The 15,871-nt window shown below is 27.8% G+C and overlaps 4 protein-coding genes across 7 annotated transcripts; 2 read left to right on the plus strand and 2 right to left on the minus strand.

Moving 5' to 3' along the window:
• The first annotated feature begins 623 nt into the window (after nucleotides 1–623).
• LOC113560743 (eukaryotic translation initiation factor 5A) lies at nucleotides 624–2,986 on the plus strand. Its single transcript, XM_026966798.1, has 5 exons — nucleotides 624–781; nucleotides 986–1,107; nucleotides 1,501–1,668; nucleotides 2,337–2,471; nucleotides 2,603–2,986. Exons 2-5 carry the CDS (start codon nucleotides 1,000–1,002, stop codon nucleotides 2,672–2,674), a joined length of 483 nt encoding a protein of 160 aa, XP_026822599.1. The 5' UTR covers nucleotides 624–781; nucleotides 986–999; the 3' UTR covers nucleotides 2,675–2,986.
• Nucleotides 2,987–5,583: 2,597 nt separating this feature from the next.
• LOC113547992 (heat shock 70 kDa protein 4) lies at nucleotides 5,584–8,638 on the minus strand. The gene has a single exon (XM_026948609.1). The coding sequence runs from the start codon at nucleotides 8,372–8,374 to the stop codon at nucleotides 6,017–6,019; it is 2,358 nt and encodes a 785-aa protein (XP_026804410.1). The 5' UTR covers nucleotides 8,375–8,638; the 3' UTR covers nucleotides 5,584–6,016.
• Nucleotides 8,639–9,037: 399 nt separating this feature from the next.
• LOC113549663 (polyglutamine-binding protein 1) lies at nucleotides 9,038–12,576 on the plus strand. The gene is made up of 6 exons (XM_026951064.1): nucleotides 9,038–9,237; nucleotides 10,308–10,456; nucleotides 10,527–10,702; nucleotides 11,623–11,776; nucleotides 11,959–12,149; nucleotides 12,332–12,576. Exons 1-6 carry the CDS (start codon nucleotides 9,174–9,176, stop codon nucleotides 12,471–12,473), a joined length of 876 nt encoding a protein of 291 aa, XP_026806865.1. The 5' UTR covers nucleotides 9,038–9,173; the 3' UTR covers nucleotides 12,474–12,576.
• On the minus strand, nucleotides 12,517–15,723 carry LOC113555981. Of its 4 annotated transcripts, XM_026960666.1 has the most exons (5): nucleotides 15,338–15,723; nucleotides 14,995–15,265; nucleotides 13,638–13,818; nucleotides 13,238–13,553; nucleotides 12,517–13,167 (listed from the first exon to the last, which is right to left on the minus strand). In XM_026960666.1, the coding sequence occupies exons 3-5, from the start codon at nucleotides 13,778–13,780 to the stop codon at nucleotides 12,658–12,660; spliced, it is 969 nt and encodes a 322-aa protein (XP_026816467.1). In that variant the 5' UTR covers nucleotides 13,781–13,818; nucleotides 14,995–15,265; nucleotides 15,338–15,723; the 3' UTR covers nucleotides 12,517–12,657. The 4 variants fall into 4 exon arrangements, with proteins under 4 accessions (XP_026816467.1, XP_026816450.1, XP_026816457.1 ...); XM_026960649.1 differs by having other exon boundaries at nucleotides 14,995–15,723; XM_026960656.1 differs by having other exon boundaries at nucleotides 13,638–14,274; nucleotides 14,995–15,723.
• Between the last annotated feature and the right edge of the window lie 148 nt (nucleotides 15,724–15,871).

Below are 15,871 nucleotides of genomic sequence, written 5' to 3' on the forward strand. Positions count from 1 at the left end.
CTAGCAAGCGCCTTTTTTTTATATGTACTTAAAACTTTTGTAGTTTTAGTACCAGTCATTATTATGCCCTACCCTAGCAAATATTTAAACGACTCCCCAGAATTTAAAGATATTTGATATTTTTTTAGTTTAAATACCTAAATTCTATAAGAGGTCGATAATATTTTTCACTGGATAAATTACTTTGCGTATTGTAGCATTCATCGTAAATTTTTGGATACTACTGTAACTTTTTAAAAATATTAATGACCCAATTTAACTTTTTATAAGCATTTGAATTTCAAATGTCGACAAAATCACAAAAAATTGTAAATTATTAATTTATTTTACGTCTTAAATTAACAAATATTATTCATGTGTACCAACAACCGGAAATAAAAATCTGAGATTTAAATTATAACCGATTTTAAGAACTAGTTTTTTTTTTTAAATAACGTGGCTACGATAGTAATTGGTGTTTTAATATGTTATGTTATTAAATTAAAAAAAAATAAATAACAATTTTATGACATGATATTGTTAGAATTATTTGAACACTATTTGGCGGGAATGTGTATTTTGTATTCCATGACTACACATCGTTGATCTTTAGGTGGTGGTAATCACACCAAAATATCGCCGACTTATCGTCTGTCTCTTTTTTGTTGCTGTTGTGTCGCCCAAACTAAAGGCTCAGTACTTTTTTTGAATTAAAAAAGAATCCTAAGCTTTTCTATATCTCCTTTTTTAACTTATATTTTTAAGTAGTATAGTTAATTTTGTTATTCGTTCTGTTAACAAAGTAAGTAAAACGTATTTATATTTTACATGTTTATTCATCTAAATTGATTGTTTAGCTATACAAATCAACTCACGAGGTTTTTTAGGTTAAATTCTGTTAACAGGATGTCATCAATACTGGCATACTGCTGACTGCAGTTCGCGATTGAATCATTTTTCAAACGAATTTCACTCTTTGTAATTTAGATTTCTTTGTGTTTTGTAGTTCTATTTTAAATAATGGCCGACATCGAAGATACTCACTTTGATACCGGAGACTCTGGTGCTTCGACCACATACCCCATGCAATGTTCAGCTTTACGAAAGAATGGTTTCGTTATGTTAAAAGTAATGCTTAATACAGCTTAATCTATTTATTATTAACTATTTTATTACTTATTAGGTGAACAATCTATTCCTTAAATTCTTTTAAAAGCTCTTTATTTAATAATTTAAATTCAAATTTTGGAAATTTAATATGTTTATTAGCAAAATCAATATTTGCATATATACTTTCTCTTCATTATTTTATTTTCTTTTAGTTTCAATTTTAATAACTTAATATGTTATATATTAACATATATACTATATATAAGTTATCATACATATTACAATTCCATGAACCATGTTTTCTTATAATATAATGTAATTATTAAAAGATTCTAGCTTGTTCATCTATTATTTTTATTTGTACATAATGCTTATTTAACATATATTTATATGAATTAAATTGTTTTAAAGGCTCGTCCATGCAAAATTGTGGATATGTCCACATCCAAGACTGGTAAGCATGGTCACGCTAAAGTCCATTTAGTTGGCCTAGATATATTTTCTGGTAAGAAATATGAAGATATATGCCCGTCAACTCACAACATGGATGTTCCATTTGTTAAACGTGAAGATTATCAGGTAATTAATGTACCTATGACTTAATTTTTCCATACAAATGGTAACCCCTTGTGTCTATGTATGATGAAAGAATTATAATTGTAAGTTTTAAATTTATTTGTGTATTTGGATGATATGGTTAAAAATATTGGAATATTTTGAAAACATTAAACATCTTAATAATGTGCAGTTTTCTAATTTTTAGATTCTGCAACGTTTAGTTTAATATGTAGGGAATGCATTAATTAATTTTACAATTGCAATGAATTGAAAATATTGTATTTTATTTGTGATTGATTATGTTGTATTGGGGAATGCTAAATTATCAATTCAGTAACTTTGAGGACAACTGAAATCTAAATTAATTATATTAAATTCTTATGCACGTGATATGAATTATTTGTAAAATCATGTATTAAAACATCCAATGTATTTGAAATGTTATGTATCACTGATAGGTATTTTAAGAATTTTTTTTTATTATAAAATTTGCATATTTTTCAAATAAAGTGAAAATTAATATGACATATTTATTTAATTAAATTATTAAACATTTGACACTAAATTATTATACTCCATTTTATTTAGTTTTTATGTCCAAAATTTATATATTTCAACAATATTATTATTTATGTTCATTGTAAAAAGTTAAATTATGTATTAAAGTATATGTATTGTGTTCTAATTAGTTGACCGACATATCAGATGATGGCTATTTATGTTTGATGTCTGACAATGGTGATTTGCGTGAAGACTTGAAGATTCCTGAAGCTGAAATTGGTCAACAATTGAAAAATGAATATGATGCTGGAAAAGAGCTTTTGGTACGTAGAAAACTTTTTTGCATATGTGTAAAATGTATTCTATTTATTATTTACAAGATTAATTTATTATTAGTCATTTTCCAATCATACATAATAAAATCTATAATTACAATATACATTTATGATTTCAGTGTACTGTATTGAAATCCTGTGGCGAAGAATGTGTGATTGCTATAAAGACAAACACTGCTTTGGACAAATAATGCTCACTAACGACCAAACGTCATATGAGCAGAACATTTCTTTTAATATATTTTTTTTTCTTAGTGGCTAAACAATTTTCAAATTCTCTTTTTAATAATTAAACCCTAGGAAAATGATAATTACTTGTAAACTGTTTTAATGTAATTAAACAATCTATCAGTCTTCAGATTATTTACACTATGATTAAAAAGATTATGGTATTTATATTAAGGGAAAATAAACATTGTTTTTACTTTTTAAAAAGTTGTTAAAGTATGAACTATGGGTTGAATCAGATTTTGAAATATAAACAACCAAGTCACTAATGTTAATTTATTGAATTGTAGTTACATTTCATCATTTTATTGTTTCCTGTTTCCTTCCTAATTCGATAATTAAAAAAAATTAAGAATTCTTATAAAAGCCAAACTTAATTACTTAGTAAAAGTCAATACACATTTTTAATTTGCTAACAAATATTTATAAGTGCTAAGTATTAAATGACAATGAGTTAAATAATTGAATATTAATTTTTAAACATGGAAAATCAATAAATTAAAAAAAGTAATTTCAATACTATTCAATTTAGTATTTTTCAAACATAATAATAATTACTATGAAACATTTCATTATGTATAAATGAAATAGACATGTATTTTAATTGTTTTAAAGCTGCATTATATTAATAGGAAAAAATGTTGAATGTTAAAAATATTATAAATCTAATATGGTACATATTACTATACTCATGAGGTGTTCATTTAATTTTTATAGTAATATTTTATTAAAATTAAATACTTATAATGAGATTTAAGACTTCGATTTGAAGGTAATATTAAATATATTATTATATAATCTAGCTATGACTTACAAGACAAAATTGAAATAATTTGATACATTCATATATTAGATGAAAATTAATTTATAAAGTTTATTACAATTATTATAGTATTTAATTGTAATATCAAAATTTGTAAATATAATATGAATAATGTACTTAAATTCTTTATTTAATTACATTTTTGCTGAAAAAAATTATTAAAAATTAAATCAATATTTTATTAGAAAAGAATTGCATTTATATAATATTTAAATTAATTAAACTTTTTCTTGTTAACATAATTAAATCAGCTATTATAACTTGTATATTTGTATTTTATTTACCTTTTTTAAAATTAATTTTATTATAGGGGGCTATCTGTTTCTAGCTTTCTAATTGTTTGTCTAGTATTGAAATTTTCCTGTATCTTATCATAAAATCTTTAAAATTTAAAATCATTATAAAAATAATTTTTTTGACTTCTGTTGTATTTTTTTTGTTTGTTTTTATCTAGTCGTTTTGCATATACATTTACTCACGTATTGTATTTTGAAACCTCTTGACCCCAACTTAATTTTATGAACAACTGTTGTTTTATTTGTTCTTAATTATATTTAATATTACAAAAAAGTAATATTGTTAAAAAACATATTAATTTTTAATTCATACTACAATTTTATAAACATACGTATTAGGTAACTAATAGTAATTGTAACCAATGATTTACTACATAATAGCTATTATAATTTATAAGGATTTATTGACTATAGTCTATAATTTAATTTGGTTGTAAAACATTACAAAAAAAAAAGGATTAATTTATTTTATATTTATTTAATAGGAATTTACTAATATAATGTGTTAAATTTAAAACTAATTTGATATTTTAGAACAACTACATTATATAAATGCTAGACTTTCAACTTAAAACTAATAGCACTTTTGAAGTAATTCTATGTGTGGGTATACTGACGAATTTTTTGTTTCGTTTGTACGATACCCGTTAGAATATTACGCCGGGTAGTAGGAAGATCGGATTGTGGGAATGTTATAAATTTTTTTGTGCTAAGTAGTCAGTCGTCATGCATCTAATATTAACGCCCGCCCACGACTTCAATCTGCTAATTTTATAATACGTGGTCCGCATTCTACCGATTGGCGATGACTAGTCCATAGTAACATATTATTATTAAAATATAATTTATTTTCCTATATTGACCATATTATATTTTTTAATTCCTATTAAAACTACAATTTATTAGACCCATTTACCGACCATATTCTTATATATGCCAACTTATTTATTAAACATTTTTCTTTACATTTATATACAATAATTAATGCATATAAATAAATATGATATTTAGGTACTCTTTTAAGCTAAGCTTATGGCGGAATAGTTAGCAATTGAATTACATAATATGAAAAATAAAATAGCTTTTTTTACAAGTATATATACATTGCAGATTAATTCAATTGACGGTAAAAAAAAAAATCATTACTTCAAAAAAACACATTAATCTCGATTGACTTTTACTTTATCTTTTTTATTTATTGAAGTTCGCCATTATAGGCGAATATTAGGTTAGGTATATTAAAATTGGACTTTAAACATTTTACAGGCGGTAAAAAATATAAGGCGTTGGATGATAAACCGTAATAATTTGTGGGATAAAGTACCTACCTAGGTTATAGATTTAAATAGATAATTATTGTAGTTTTATCATAATGTTTTAAATAAATCAAACTATTGACAGATCTTGAGCACAAAATTGCAATATTATTCTCGCTTAATCACCGCACTGTTAACTAATTGCTTTATGTCTAGCGGTACCCATTATACATTAGTTTAAATGGTATAATCCACAATTCGGTTACACTAATAGTTATTACCTATTATAGAATGGTTTAAAACAATTTAATACTTACCTAGATTTTTAAAATCTACATAAAGTATAATTTTTTATTTCATAAGGTTTTAACAGAACATGATTTTTTAAGTCGCCATTACAAAAATAGGATTTGTGAATTTGGTAAAAATGACATTCTTATATAAGAGAATAAAAACTAACCGACTAACATTAAAATTACATTAACAACCAGATTGTAAATTATTACATTTAATTATAAATTCAGTAAAATGGGACACAGTTAATAAAATACTTAAAAGATTTAAAAATACTTCAATGATTAATGTATTAATTTCAACTAAAGTACATCAGCTGTGAACATTGGTGATATTAGACAGATTAATACAGTTTATAAATTATCATTAAACGTGATGAACAATATTTTATTTTATTTAATCATAGTTAGTTAATTAATAGTTAACACAGGAGCAGGAAAAATAATGAAATATAATATTCCTATATTGTTCTAGTAAATTTGTTTTTTCAATCTATTCAACTGTAATACATTATGTTACTTACAAAATGATTTCATATTTGTGAATACAAACATATAAATATAAAGGTGGCATATTTTTGAAATAAAAAAATTAAATATATTAAACAATAGAAAAAAAGTGGTAAAAGTAACATTTTCAAGCGTCTTTACCATTTTCGACTGGCTGTTCAGTTTCCATTGGTTCTGGTTCTTTTTTCTCTTCTTCCTTAGGTGGTGGAGGTTCCACTTTAGGTGCAGGCTTTGGTTTATATAAAACTTTGTTTATACTCTCTTCTATACTATGTTTCTCTCTAACAAATTCATCTAACTTGATCGGAATGTCTTTATATAAAGGAGATGCAGTTACTTTGGCTGTCTTTTCTTCTAACCAACTTTTGGCATTATTAAGGGTTTCAGTTAACTTTTCTACTTCAGCGCTGTCCAAGTGGTTGAACTGCTCACTTCCTTTGTGAAATGCATCAATATCTCTTTCAGCTTTTGAAATTAATTGTACAGCTTGATCTTTAACAGATGGGAAAGTTGTGTACTCCACTTTACGTCTCTTGATGGGTTCACCAACCATTTTTAACAAATCCAATTTCTCTGTGTAAATATTTTTAATACATTCTTCGCCTTCTTCATATAACCAAGCTTCCAGTTCTTCCAATTGTTTAACAATTTTTTGTTTGTCAGCATCAACTATATAGGAAGCTAAATCCTCTTCACTAGAAATTCTACTTCTCATGTCATAAATGTATTCTTCAAGGCTGTTACGAACATCAATTCTTTCTTTTTCCTGACGATCGGATGCAACCATTTTACCTTCTTGCTCAATATAGTTATTTAAATCCATGGTCGAATAACCATGAGTCAAAGATTCAATACGTAAATCAATTGTTTTTGTAACAGACTTTTTCTTTTCTTCTTTCTTCTCTTCGGGTTCAGTTGGTTGGGGCTCGTTTTCATTTGCTTCCATAGGTTCAGAAGGTGGAACTTCTTCTAGTAATTCAGCCTTCTCTAAAAGTGTAGCACTACTTATGCTGAATATACCATGTAAATTAATTCTTGCTTTAACTTTGACTTTTTGACTGGCCCCGTCAGCTGTAGGTTTGACATCGCGAACCGTGAATTGACCAATATAATTATCTGCATAAGGAATAGTACCCGAGTAATGAGCTTTTACAGTAAATGGAGCTAATCTATAGAATGACAACATTTTTGAAAACGGAACAGCATGATTTTTTGGGAAAACTTCAGCACAGCCATCATCAGAGTTGTCAGCTGGATCCCATTTAAGTTCAATAGGAAAACTTTGAATATCAGTAACACTAAAATCTCTTACTCGTACAGCTGGTGATAGCATTGCACATTGTAAAGCACATCCTCGTGCCACAGCCTCATCTTGATTCAAAGTAGTACTAGGTGTTTTGCCAAAGATTTTTTCTATTAAGTTCTTAATGTATGGAATACGACTGGATCCGCCAACAATCTCAACAGAATAAATGTCATCTTTGCTCAGCTTGGAATCCTTAAGGCATTGTTCTAATGTAATCTCAACTCTATTGAATAAATACATGGCTAGTTCTTCAAATTCTGATCTTTTAATATCTGCGTGCACATCTTTGTCATCCATGAAACACTCAATGTTCATTGGCAACTTGGTAGAATTAGCAGACATCTGTTTCTTTATCTTTTCAACTTCTGTTAACAATCTCAAAAACGCCCTGGCATTAGTTCTTGGATCAATATTATAGCGGGACTTGAAGTCTTTACTGAAATGTTCAGCTAAAATGAAATCAAATTCTCTACCACCCAATTGCGAGTCAAACGTAGTGGCTAACATCTTCAGCTTGCCTTTGTTGAATGCACAGATAAAAACTTGGAGGGAAGTGTACCCACAGTCAACAAACACAACATTGCGTGGCTTTTCTTCAGGATTAGGAAGGTCCTGTTTGTAGATACCATAGGACAGCGCTGTGGCAGAGGTTTCGTTAAACAGACGTAGGACGTTGAGTCCAGCAATAGATGCAGAGTCAAGCAGTGCCTTGCGCTCGGCGTTGGTGAAATAAGAAGGAACTGAAATGACACAATCGTTTACCTTTGTCTTAAGCGATGACTCAGATATCTCTTTGAGTTTAGTCAGCAACATGCCAGTGATCTGCTCCACGCTGAATGTTTGCTGTTCATTTAGGTAGTTAACGTTAATGCCGATCTTGTTGTTGTCACATTTAACCACGCCGAACTGCAGGTGCTTGAGCTCCTGTTGGACGAATGGGTCGTCCATGGACCGGCCCAGCAATCGCTTGAAGCCGTGAACGGTGTTCTTCATGTTGGTGACCATTTGATTCTTTGCGGCCACACCGATTATGCGGTTCCTGGGACTGAACGCCACGCATGATGGCGTGGCCCGCAGGCTGTAATCATTGGCGATCGTTTCGATGCCGCCAGCCCGGGCCACGGCCACATAACACGATTCATTACCGAAGTCTATACCTATTACGGACATTGCAGCCATTGGATTGTGGAAATCTTACGGTAAGGAATTATCACGTGGATGTGATGATCGGTATGTGTGCGCGCGCCGTGAATGAGAAATAAAAAAATGATCGGCTTTAGCACTAAAGCGCGGTAGTTGGAACGCGGTCGAAAGAAGATTGAATTGATAACCAAGTACACTGACTGAATGCTTAGCACAGCACACGCGATTCGGATAGCCGGCAAACGTGAATCGATTGAGGGAATATTCTAGAACGTTCTACTCGTCGGATGACAAACAGTTTTGTGCCGGGTGGTGGTCTGGTGGGGGTGTATCGGGCGGCACATAGTCGCTTCGGTGCAGGGAGACAAACGTGCCGCCAATAGCTATTGAAAAAAAATTTACACAAATACAATTGTAATTTATTAAAAACAAAAAAATTGATGCAAATTAAAACTGTACAATTTTACGTGGTTTGGACTTTTTTTTTAGATTTTTAAAAATTTGTAATTAAAAAAAAAAAATTGTGCAATTTTAATTTCAAGGTTATCAGCTCTTCCACCGTTTTATCACACTACAACGAATATTATCACATATTTGATATAATTTTTGTTTCTGTTTGTTGATAACACGGACTACGATATCTTGTCCGTGATCATAACTAAATTTAATGTGATATTCAACACTCATAATTTAATTTAAATATTAATAATTAATCATAAGTCAGGAAATTACTAAAGAAATTTAAATATCAAGTTCGAAAAATGGTGTTTTAAAAATCATATTTTTATTTTTTTATTATTAAATTGTTTAATAATATACATTTAAACTAAACACAATGCCTTTGCCTCCTGCTTTGGCTAAAAAGTTGGCAACCCGAGGAATACTCACTGAAAACGAAGGTAAACTGTGTGCAAATAATATATTATTATATTATACAAATCTTTTTTTTGTTTTTTGCTTTATTTTGAAGAATTACAATCTATACAATCTATTCATCTGCACAATAAGTAATATACATATTTTACATGACAGTTAGATGAGTTTTTTAAACTTTTTTCATATGAAAAACAAATCACACATTTGTGACTCTTTTTAATATTTTAAATGCTTAGCTTCAAGTCTCAACACCAATTTCTTTTGAGATGTCTGGTCAGGTTTCCGAAGAGTATGAGTTTGATCAGTTGGTTGGCATTATCTTGCATTTTAGTATAGTTGGTATGGAAGCGTTTAAGAAAAGAACAGAAGTTTTGTTGATTGAAATTAATTTAAGGATTAATTTGAGATAAACCATAGTGTGCCAATGATTGTACATTGACAGATATTTTGGAGGCCTTGTATAGTTTTTTTATTTGAATCCTTAGCTGAGCCCCAATTAACATTATCATATTCCCATAGTGATTGAACAAGTTTTATAAAAAATAAGTTTGATTGGTACAGTTAAGTTAGAATGAATAATTAGCCTTTATAGATGAAGTTTGGAATTGAGATTCGTTTGTTCGTCTTTAAGATAAAAAGACAAAGTTAAGCATCTGTCTAGTGTAAAGCTTAGATACTTATCTTCTGTTAAATGAGGAATGATTATGTTGTTGGTTGATACGGGTATGAGATTGGAACGGGAAAATGACAAAAGAGAACTTAGTTTAGTTAACTATGAATATAATATATGAATTAATATATTAATAAATATATTATTTTAAGAAAGGTTATAAAAATTGATCAAGACCAAATTTTAGTTTCTTATCAAAATAGTATTAGTGTTTCTTGGTTTTCATAGGTAAAGTATTGATAATTCAACTATATATTTATTGTTTCCTCTTAAAAAAAAATGTGTTGATGAATATTATTGAACTTATTTCATTTTAATTTCAAAATTTTATTTAAACACTATATTTTATGACACAACAAAATATTATTGTATACCTAAGTACTTCATATGAACTTTGTTATTAATATTTGTATCTTACTTTAGCTAAGAATAATACAAAAGAAGTTGAAGAAGAAGTAATTGCAGAATGTTATGATGATATTGATGAAACAAATGACCACTCGGGTTCAGATTCGCAAGATAGTGATGAAGAAAATGATAAACCAGATCCTAAAGTCTTGGATAAATTTAAAGTTAGTTTAGGTGATTTTATAGTTAAAATAACAAAATAATTACATGTGTGCGTCTTATTTTATGTGATAGGGTCATCATGGTTGTCCAAACAAGTCAAATGTATATCATGAATGCACTAAGTTTTGTGAACAGCGATGGAAAAATGGTATAAAACGACCAAGAAATGGATATTTAAAATCTAGAAATGCTATGTTAGAAAAGTTTCCTTTACCTAAAAATTGGCATGAAGTTTATGATCCTGGAACGTAAGAAATATTTACTTGATTTACTTTTTACTATCAAAACGCTTTAAGATCCATTGATTCCAGGAGTTGAAAATGTAGGCAACCTAGTAAAACTTCGAGACATATTTTACTAAAAATTAATGAATATAAAAACATTAACTTTTTTTTTCAATATACATTTATATTTTTATACCACAAGAATTATTGAGCATATTTAATTCCCTTAAATTAGTCAAATAGTAATGAAAGATTGTTTACAAATTTAGTGATTTTACTATACCACGCCACCACAGCCTTAAATACGGCCGTGTTAAATGCCTGCTTACAGATTTTAAATTAGGCAATTAGGCTCCCTTGTATGCAGTTAGAAAACCAATGTATTATAAGAATTAAAAATATATCATACAAAACATTTAATTTAAATAAAAATTTGTGTTGGTATAATAGTTATTTTTAAATAAATAATTTTAACAAATAAAATTAAAATGTAAGTACACTTGTCTCTCGATTTATTTTTGTCCTGAGCATCAATTTTTAATTTTTGTCTATCTATTTTTTTTTTTTTGCTAATCTAGAGCATTTAAAATTTACTGGGTATTTATTACCATTATTATTAATACTACACTTGCCCATTTAAAATTTTATGTTTCTAATCAAAATAGCAAATGATGTTGAATTAATATATTTATATAATACTGATTTTTTGTTTTGATCTGTTATAGTTAAATTTATAATTTACACTCAATTAAGAACATCATAATTTTGTATTATTCAATTCTTAATATATAAGATAATATTATATTTCTAATTACAAATTGAACATAAAAAGATAAATTTAGTTTTTAAAATTTTTGATTTTCTATAAAAATAAAAATAACTTTTTTTCTTAGTACAGTTTTATTAAATTAATAATATTAATTATTTTGTCTATTTTTCTTTAGTGGCAGATTTTATTACTGGGATGTAGTAAATGATTCAGTTTGTTGGTTACCTCCTAGTCATCCTCGTTCAATTGTTACTGATTCTGTTGCACAATTTCGGTTTGAACGTCATGCTATAATGCAAAATATGGATAAAAAGACTTCAGACTCAGAGGTAAGTAATTCAATGATTATATCTATTGTAGTCTTTGACATCATTATTACATTACTATATCTATATAATAAATTTAATACATTAAACAAGTAACTATTTCAGAAAATATTCGATTAGTTTAGCTTTTACTTTTGTAAATATATAGTATTAGGTTTTTTAAATATTACTTGATTTAATTATAGAGTAGTAGTGATGATAGTGAAGATGAACGGCAAAAAAGAAAAAAAAATCCTATGCCACCACCTGTTCAAGAAATCCGTGCTAAAGAAGTGAGATATGATCGTGAACCAAAACGTAAAGACCCTCCAAGAAGAATAATAAAACATAATGATCTCGATCCAATGGATCCAGCTGCTTATTCAGATATTTCCAGGTAATATTCAACATCAATAAAGTAAAAATTGTTTATGTGTTAAATGCTATTAGTAATTTCGTGAGTTAATTATTAGATTAATAAGTATAGTTTTTATGAACTATTTTACATTTATAAAATATATATTATATAATATATACTTTTATATACATGATGTATACATATCAAATATTTATTTATAGGGGTTCTTGGAGTGATGGACTAACTGTTGAAGCGAAATCTGGGGTAGACACAACTGCCTCCGGACCATTATTTCAAATGCGACCATACCCTAGTCCAGGTGCAGTTTTACGAGCTACGTCTGGCCAAACTAAGCGTAAATAAAATAAAAAACTGTATCTTTTGTCTTTAGTTTTTATATTTTACTTTAAATTTTCAAATTAAAATTATCAATATAAATAAAATAAATGTAATAATTAATACAAAACAACCATACATTCTTCATTTATGTTTTGCATGACTCATCAACTTCAAATTCAACAAAAGTATATTTTGTTAATTTAAATTTTTAAGAATTACTACTTCCTATTTCATAAATTACACATGGAGTCAAATTTAAAAATGCTGAACTAATTAGAGATAAAATTTTTTGATTAATGAGACTTTCAAATAAATGATTATTCAATGTGTGTATTATGAATGTTGGGTGCCACTGATCCTTCTCAATCAACATTTTTATTTTTGTAAGTCCCTTTTCCAAATTTTGATATGAAAAATGATCTGTTTTATTTTTGTTTGTAATTATAACAAATATACGAGCTTCTATTGTGTTGTAATATAAACATTGGCCAACTTTAAGATGCTCCTTATAGTCTTTATAGTATTGTGACTTAAAGCAGTATTTTTCATTGACAGATTGAAAATTATGATCCCAATACACTGGTAAAGCAGTTGTCCGAGAATATAATATAATATTCAGTTTTTCAAATTCTCGCTTTTCTATGTCTTTGATATTTTTATTAATTTTTATAGTACTTGGATGTTCAACTCGGAGTGATTCTGACTCTCTTAACTTATTCTGTAAAACATAAATACATAAGTAATTATTTCATAGAATTGTATATTATGGCTTAATAATATAAAATTACATGTGTAAAATGACAAACTTTGATTGCACATTCTGTGTTTTGAAATAAATTTTCAATAATGCCTCTTACTCTTGACCAATCTAATTTGTCTAGACCACAACCAATACGAGGGATGGCTAATTTTTTGACACCATGTTTTACAATAACATCACGTAATTTTGTAATGGCTGCTGTTATAGTATGATATGTTGGTTTACTATTGCTACGTTCTTTTGTAATTAAATAGTAAATAAATCGATCATTTTGTTGTAAATACGCTACTGTACCAACATCAGGTCTTTGGTCCATCAATTCACCAACTCTTCCAAACATTTTCCTAAACCATATTTAATAAATATATAAATTAGAAATATTAATCACAGATAATATTCTTTTATCATTAAAATTATTATTCAATAACTTGAAATGTATGGCGATACCAGCACTCATACGCATATCTTTGGCCACACAATGTCCTAGAGAATATTCTTCAGGCATATCAAATAAATATATATCAACTTCTTCAATAACTTTGTCTCTGACGATTTCCGATTTGGGTTCCATGGATATGAATTTCAGATATTTTTTTTTAAGTATTACTTCTATAACATAATATGAATCAAAATTTATTTAATAATATAATGTCTACTTATAGTGTCGGTCTGGTTCATTACACATAACATGCATTGTAATGACCAGTGTCTGATCCAGGGGGGCTAAGGGCCTCGGTCCCCCAGACCTCTTCGACATTCTTTTTACTTACAACAAATATTTTAAATTATGTGATAATTTAATAATTATAATTGATTACATAATATTTATTTGGAAACCGTTGGGAATGTTATTGCCATTATTGGAATAAAATCAGATAAAATAAACATAAACATCATTATAATGTATTATGTATATATGGCTCAGAAGTAATTTTTTAGGAGGCCCCTCTCCAAAATTCAACTCTGGATCTGCCACTGGTAATGGCATAAATTCATTTAAGTTGCTCCAAGTAAATAAAAAATCTCACAGCTGCCAGGTAGTTTATTGAACCAGATAGATAGTACCTAATAAGAATGTATTTTACACTAGATTAAAAGTTAGTAAAAATCTATCAGTTATTTCAGATTATGAATGATGTCGGTTTAAACTTGTAAAAGTTATTAGTTTTGTTAAATATGTACTAATTTTTTATTGTAATAATATGATACAATAAAAATAATAAGTAATGAGGTGATTAACATCCCTCTTCAATAGTCTTTTTACAGTAAATTAATTCATTATATTGGATACATAACACATTAAATATCTAGGCAATTCAATAGTGAATCTAGGGGCCCTAAGCTCTCCAACAGTTTCTTTTTATTTACTCAAAAATAAGTGCCGATTAGATTTTGTATAGGTATTATAGGTACCTAATTAACATAAAAGATTCCTTATCCGACCATAATAAAATTAATGACATTCCCTTTATAACCATTTCTACCATATTCTTAGGAACACGTGAACTAGAACATTATAATGAATATATTATATTAGAAGGTTTAGAAGTAATTCTTTAGGAGGTCCCTCCAAAAATTCAACCCTACATCCGCCACTGAGGCAATTAATAATAATTATAACATTAATTGTACAAGTTTAGGACTACAATAATGTTTAATTGATGTAGCGTCTAAAAGGTGTCGCTTTAATAATACAATATGAATAATTATTGGTAAGTATAGTTTAACCTTCATTTAATAATTTATTAATTACTATAATTATGATTAAAATTTGTAGTTACTTACCTTATCTAATTCGAAGAACCAAAATGATGATGACGACAGATGGACAATATAGGTAGATTGATAAATAAATAGAAACGAAAAAGTTTTAGGAAATTATTGTAGGTATAGGTACACTATTTGCTTTACTAGGTATAAATAATGATTATTTGTAATTAATCATATAAAGTAAGAACTCTGAACGGTCTGAACTACCAAGTATGCAGGCTGATATACTTTCATACCGTACAATGTAGGTGTTACAGATTGGATTAAGCAATATTGTACTGCATGTCTGAAAAGTGAATACCAGGTCCGAAAATTAAAATCAACAACGGGCAACAGTACAGGTTTTTTCAATGATCACCATAAAATAGTATTAGTAAATACTAATAATTGAATGGTCTCTCAACAACACCAAGTCACTAACGACATCAATTATTGAGAATAGAACATAGAACAAACATTATAACATAACATACATTATTTATAAATTTCGATCAGTCTAAAAATTCTCAATAATCTTTAGGTATTACCGGTTATCATGGACTATATTTTATATCATAAAATTTATTTCTATAAATAGTAATACTAGAATGGATGATATAATGAGCCCATCGAGTAATTATTATGAATTGATTTGGGTTCTATAGGTTTTTGATAGTTTATTAATGGTTTTGGACACTTTGTGGCGGTAACCAGTCGGATGCGGTTAACCACAGTCAACAAGAAAAATGTGAATTCAAATCACGATGTCGGCTCACCCTTACATTTTTATTTATCAAAACAGTAATCTTCAACATAATATGAAAGCTTTCTACACTTAATAATACCTATTATATGAATATTTAATGTATTATGTATAAACAAAAAATATTATCAAATAAATCTTAACACAGAT

This window comes from Rhopalosiphum maidis, chromosome 4, assembly GCF_003676215.2.
Source record: "Rhopalosiphum maidis isolate BTI-1 chromosome 4, ASM367621v3, whole genome shotgun sequence".
NCBI lineage: Eukaryota > Metazoa > Arthropoda > Insecta > Hemiptera > Aphididae > Rhopalosiphum > Rhopalosiphum maidis.

Coding starts and splice junctions, on each gene's coding strand:
- LOC113560743 (XM_026966798.1), top strand. CDS start 1,000: ATGGCCGACATCGAAGATACTCACTTTGATACCGGAGACTCTGGTGCT. Junction 1,669..2,336: donor TTAAACGTGAAGATTATCAG/GTAATTAATGTA, acceptor TGTTCTAATTAG/TTGACCGACATATCAGATGA. Junction 2,472..2,602: donor ATGCTGGAAAAGAGCTTTTG/GTACGTAGAAAA, acceptor TTATGATTTCAG/TGTACTGTATTGAAATCCTG.
- LOC113547992 (XM_026948609.1), bottom strand. CDS start 8,374: ATGGCTGCAATGTCCGTAATAGGTATAGACTTCGGTAATGAATCGTGT.
- LOC113549663 (XM_026951064.1), top strand. CDS start 9,174: ATGCCTTTGCCTCCTGCTTTGGCTAAAAAGTTGGCAACCCGAGGAATA. Junction 10,457..10,526: donor AAGTCTTGGATAAATTTAAA/GTTAGTTTAGGT, acceptor TTTATGTGATAG/GGTCATCATGGTTGTCCAAA. Junction 11,777..11,958: donor AAAAGACTTCAGACTCAGAG/GTAAGTAATTCA, acceptor ATTTAATTATAG/AGTAGTAGTGATGATAGTGA.
- LOC113555981 (XM_026960666.1), bottom strand. CDS start 13,780: ATGGAACCCAAATCGGAAATCGTCAGAGACAAAGTTATTGAAGAAGTT. Junction 13,554..13,637: donor GGTATCGCCATACATTTCAA/GTTATTGAATAA, acceptor AATATGGTTTAG/GAAAATGTTTGGAAGAGTTG. Junction 13,168..13,237: donor AAGTTTGTCATTTTACACAT/GTAATTTTATAT, acceptor TATGTTTTACAG/AATAAGTTAAGAGAGTCAGA.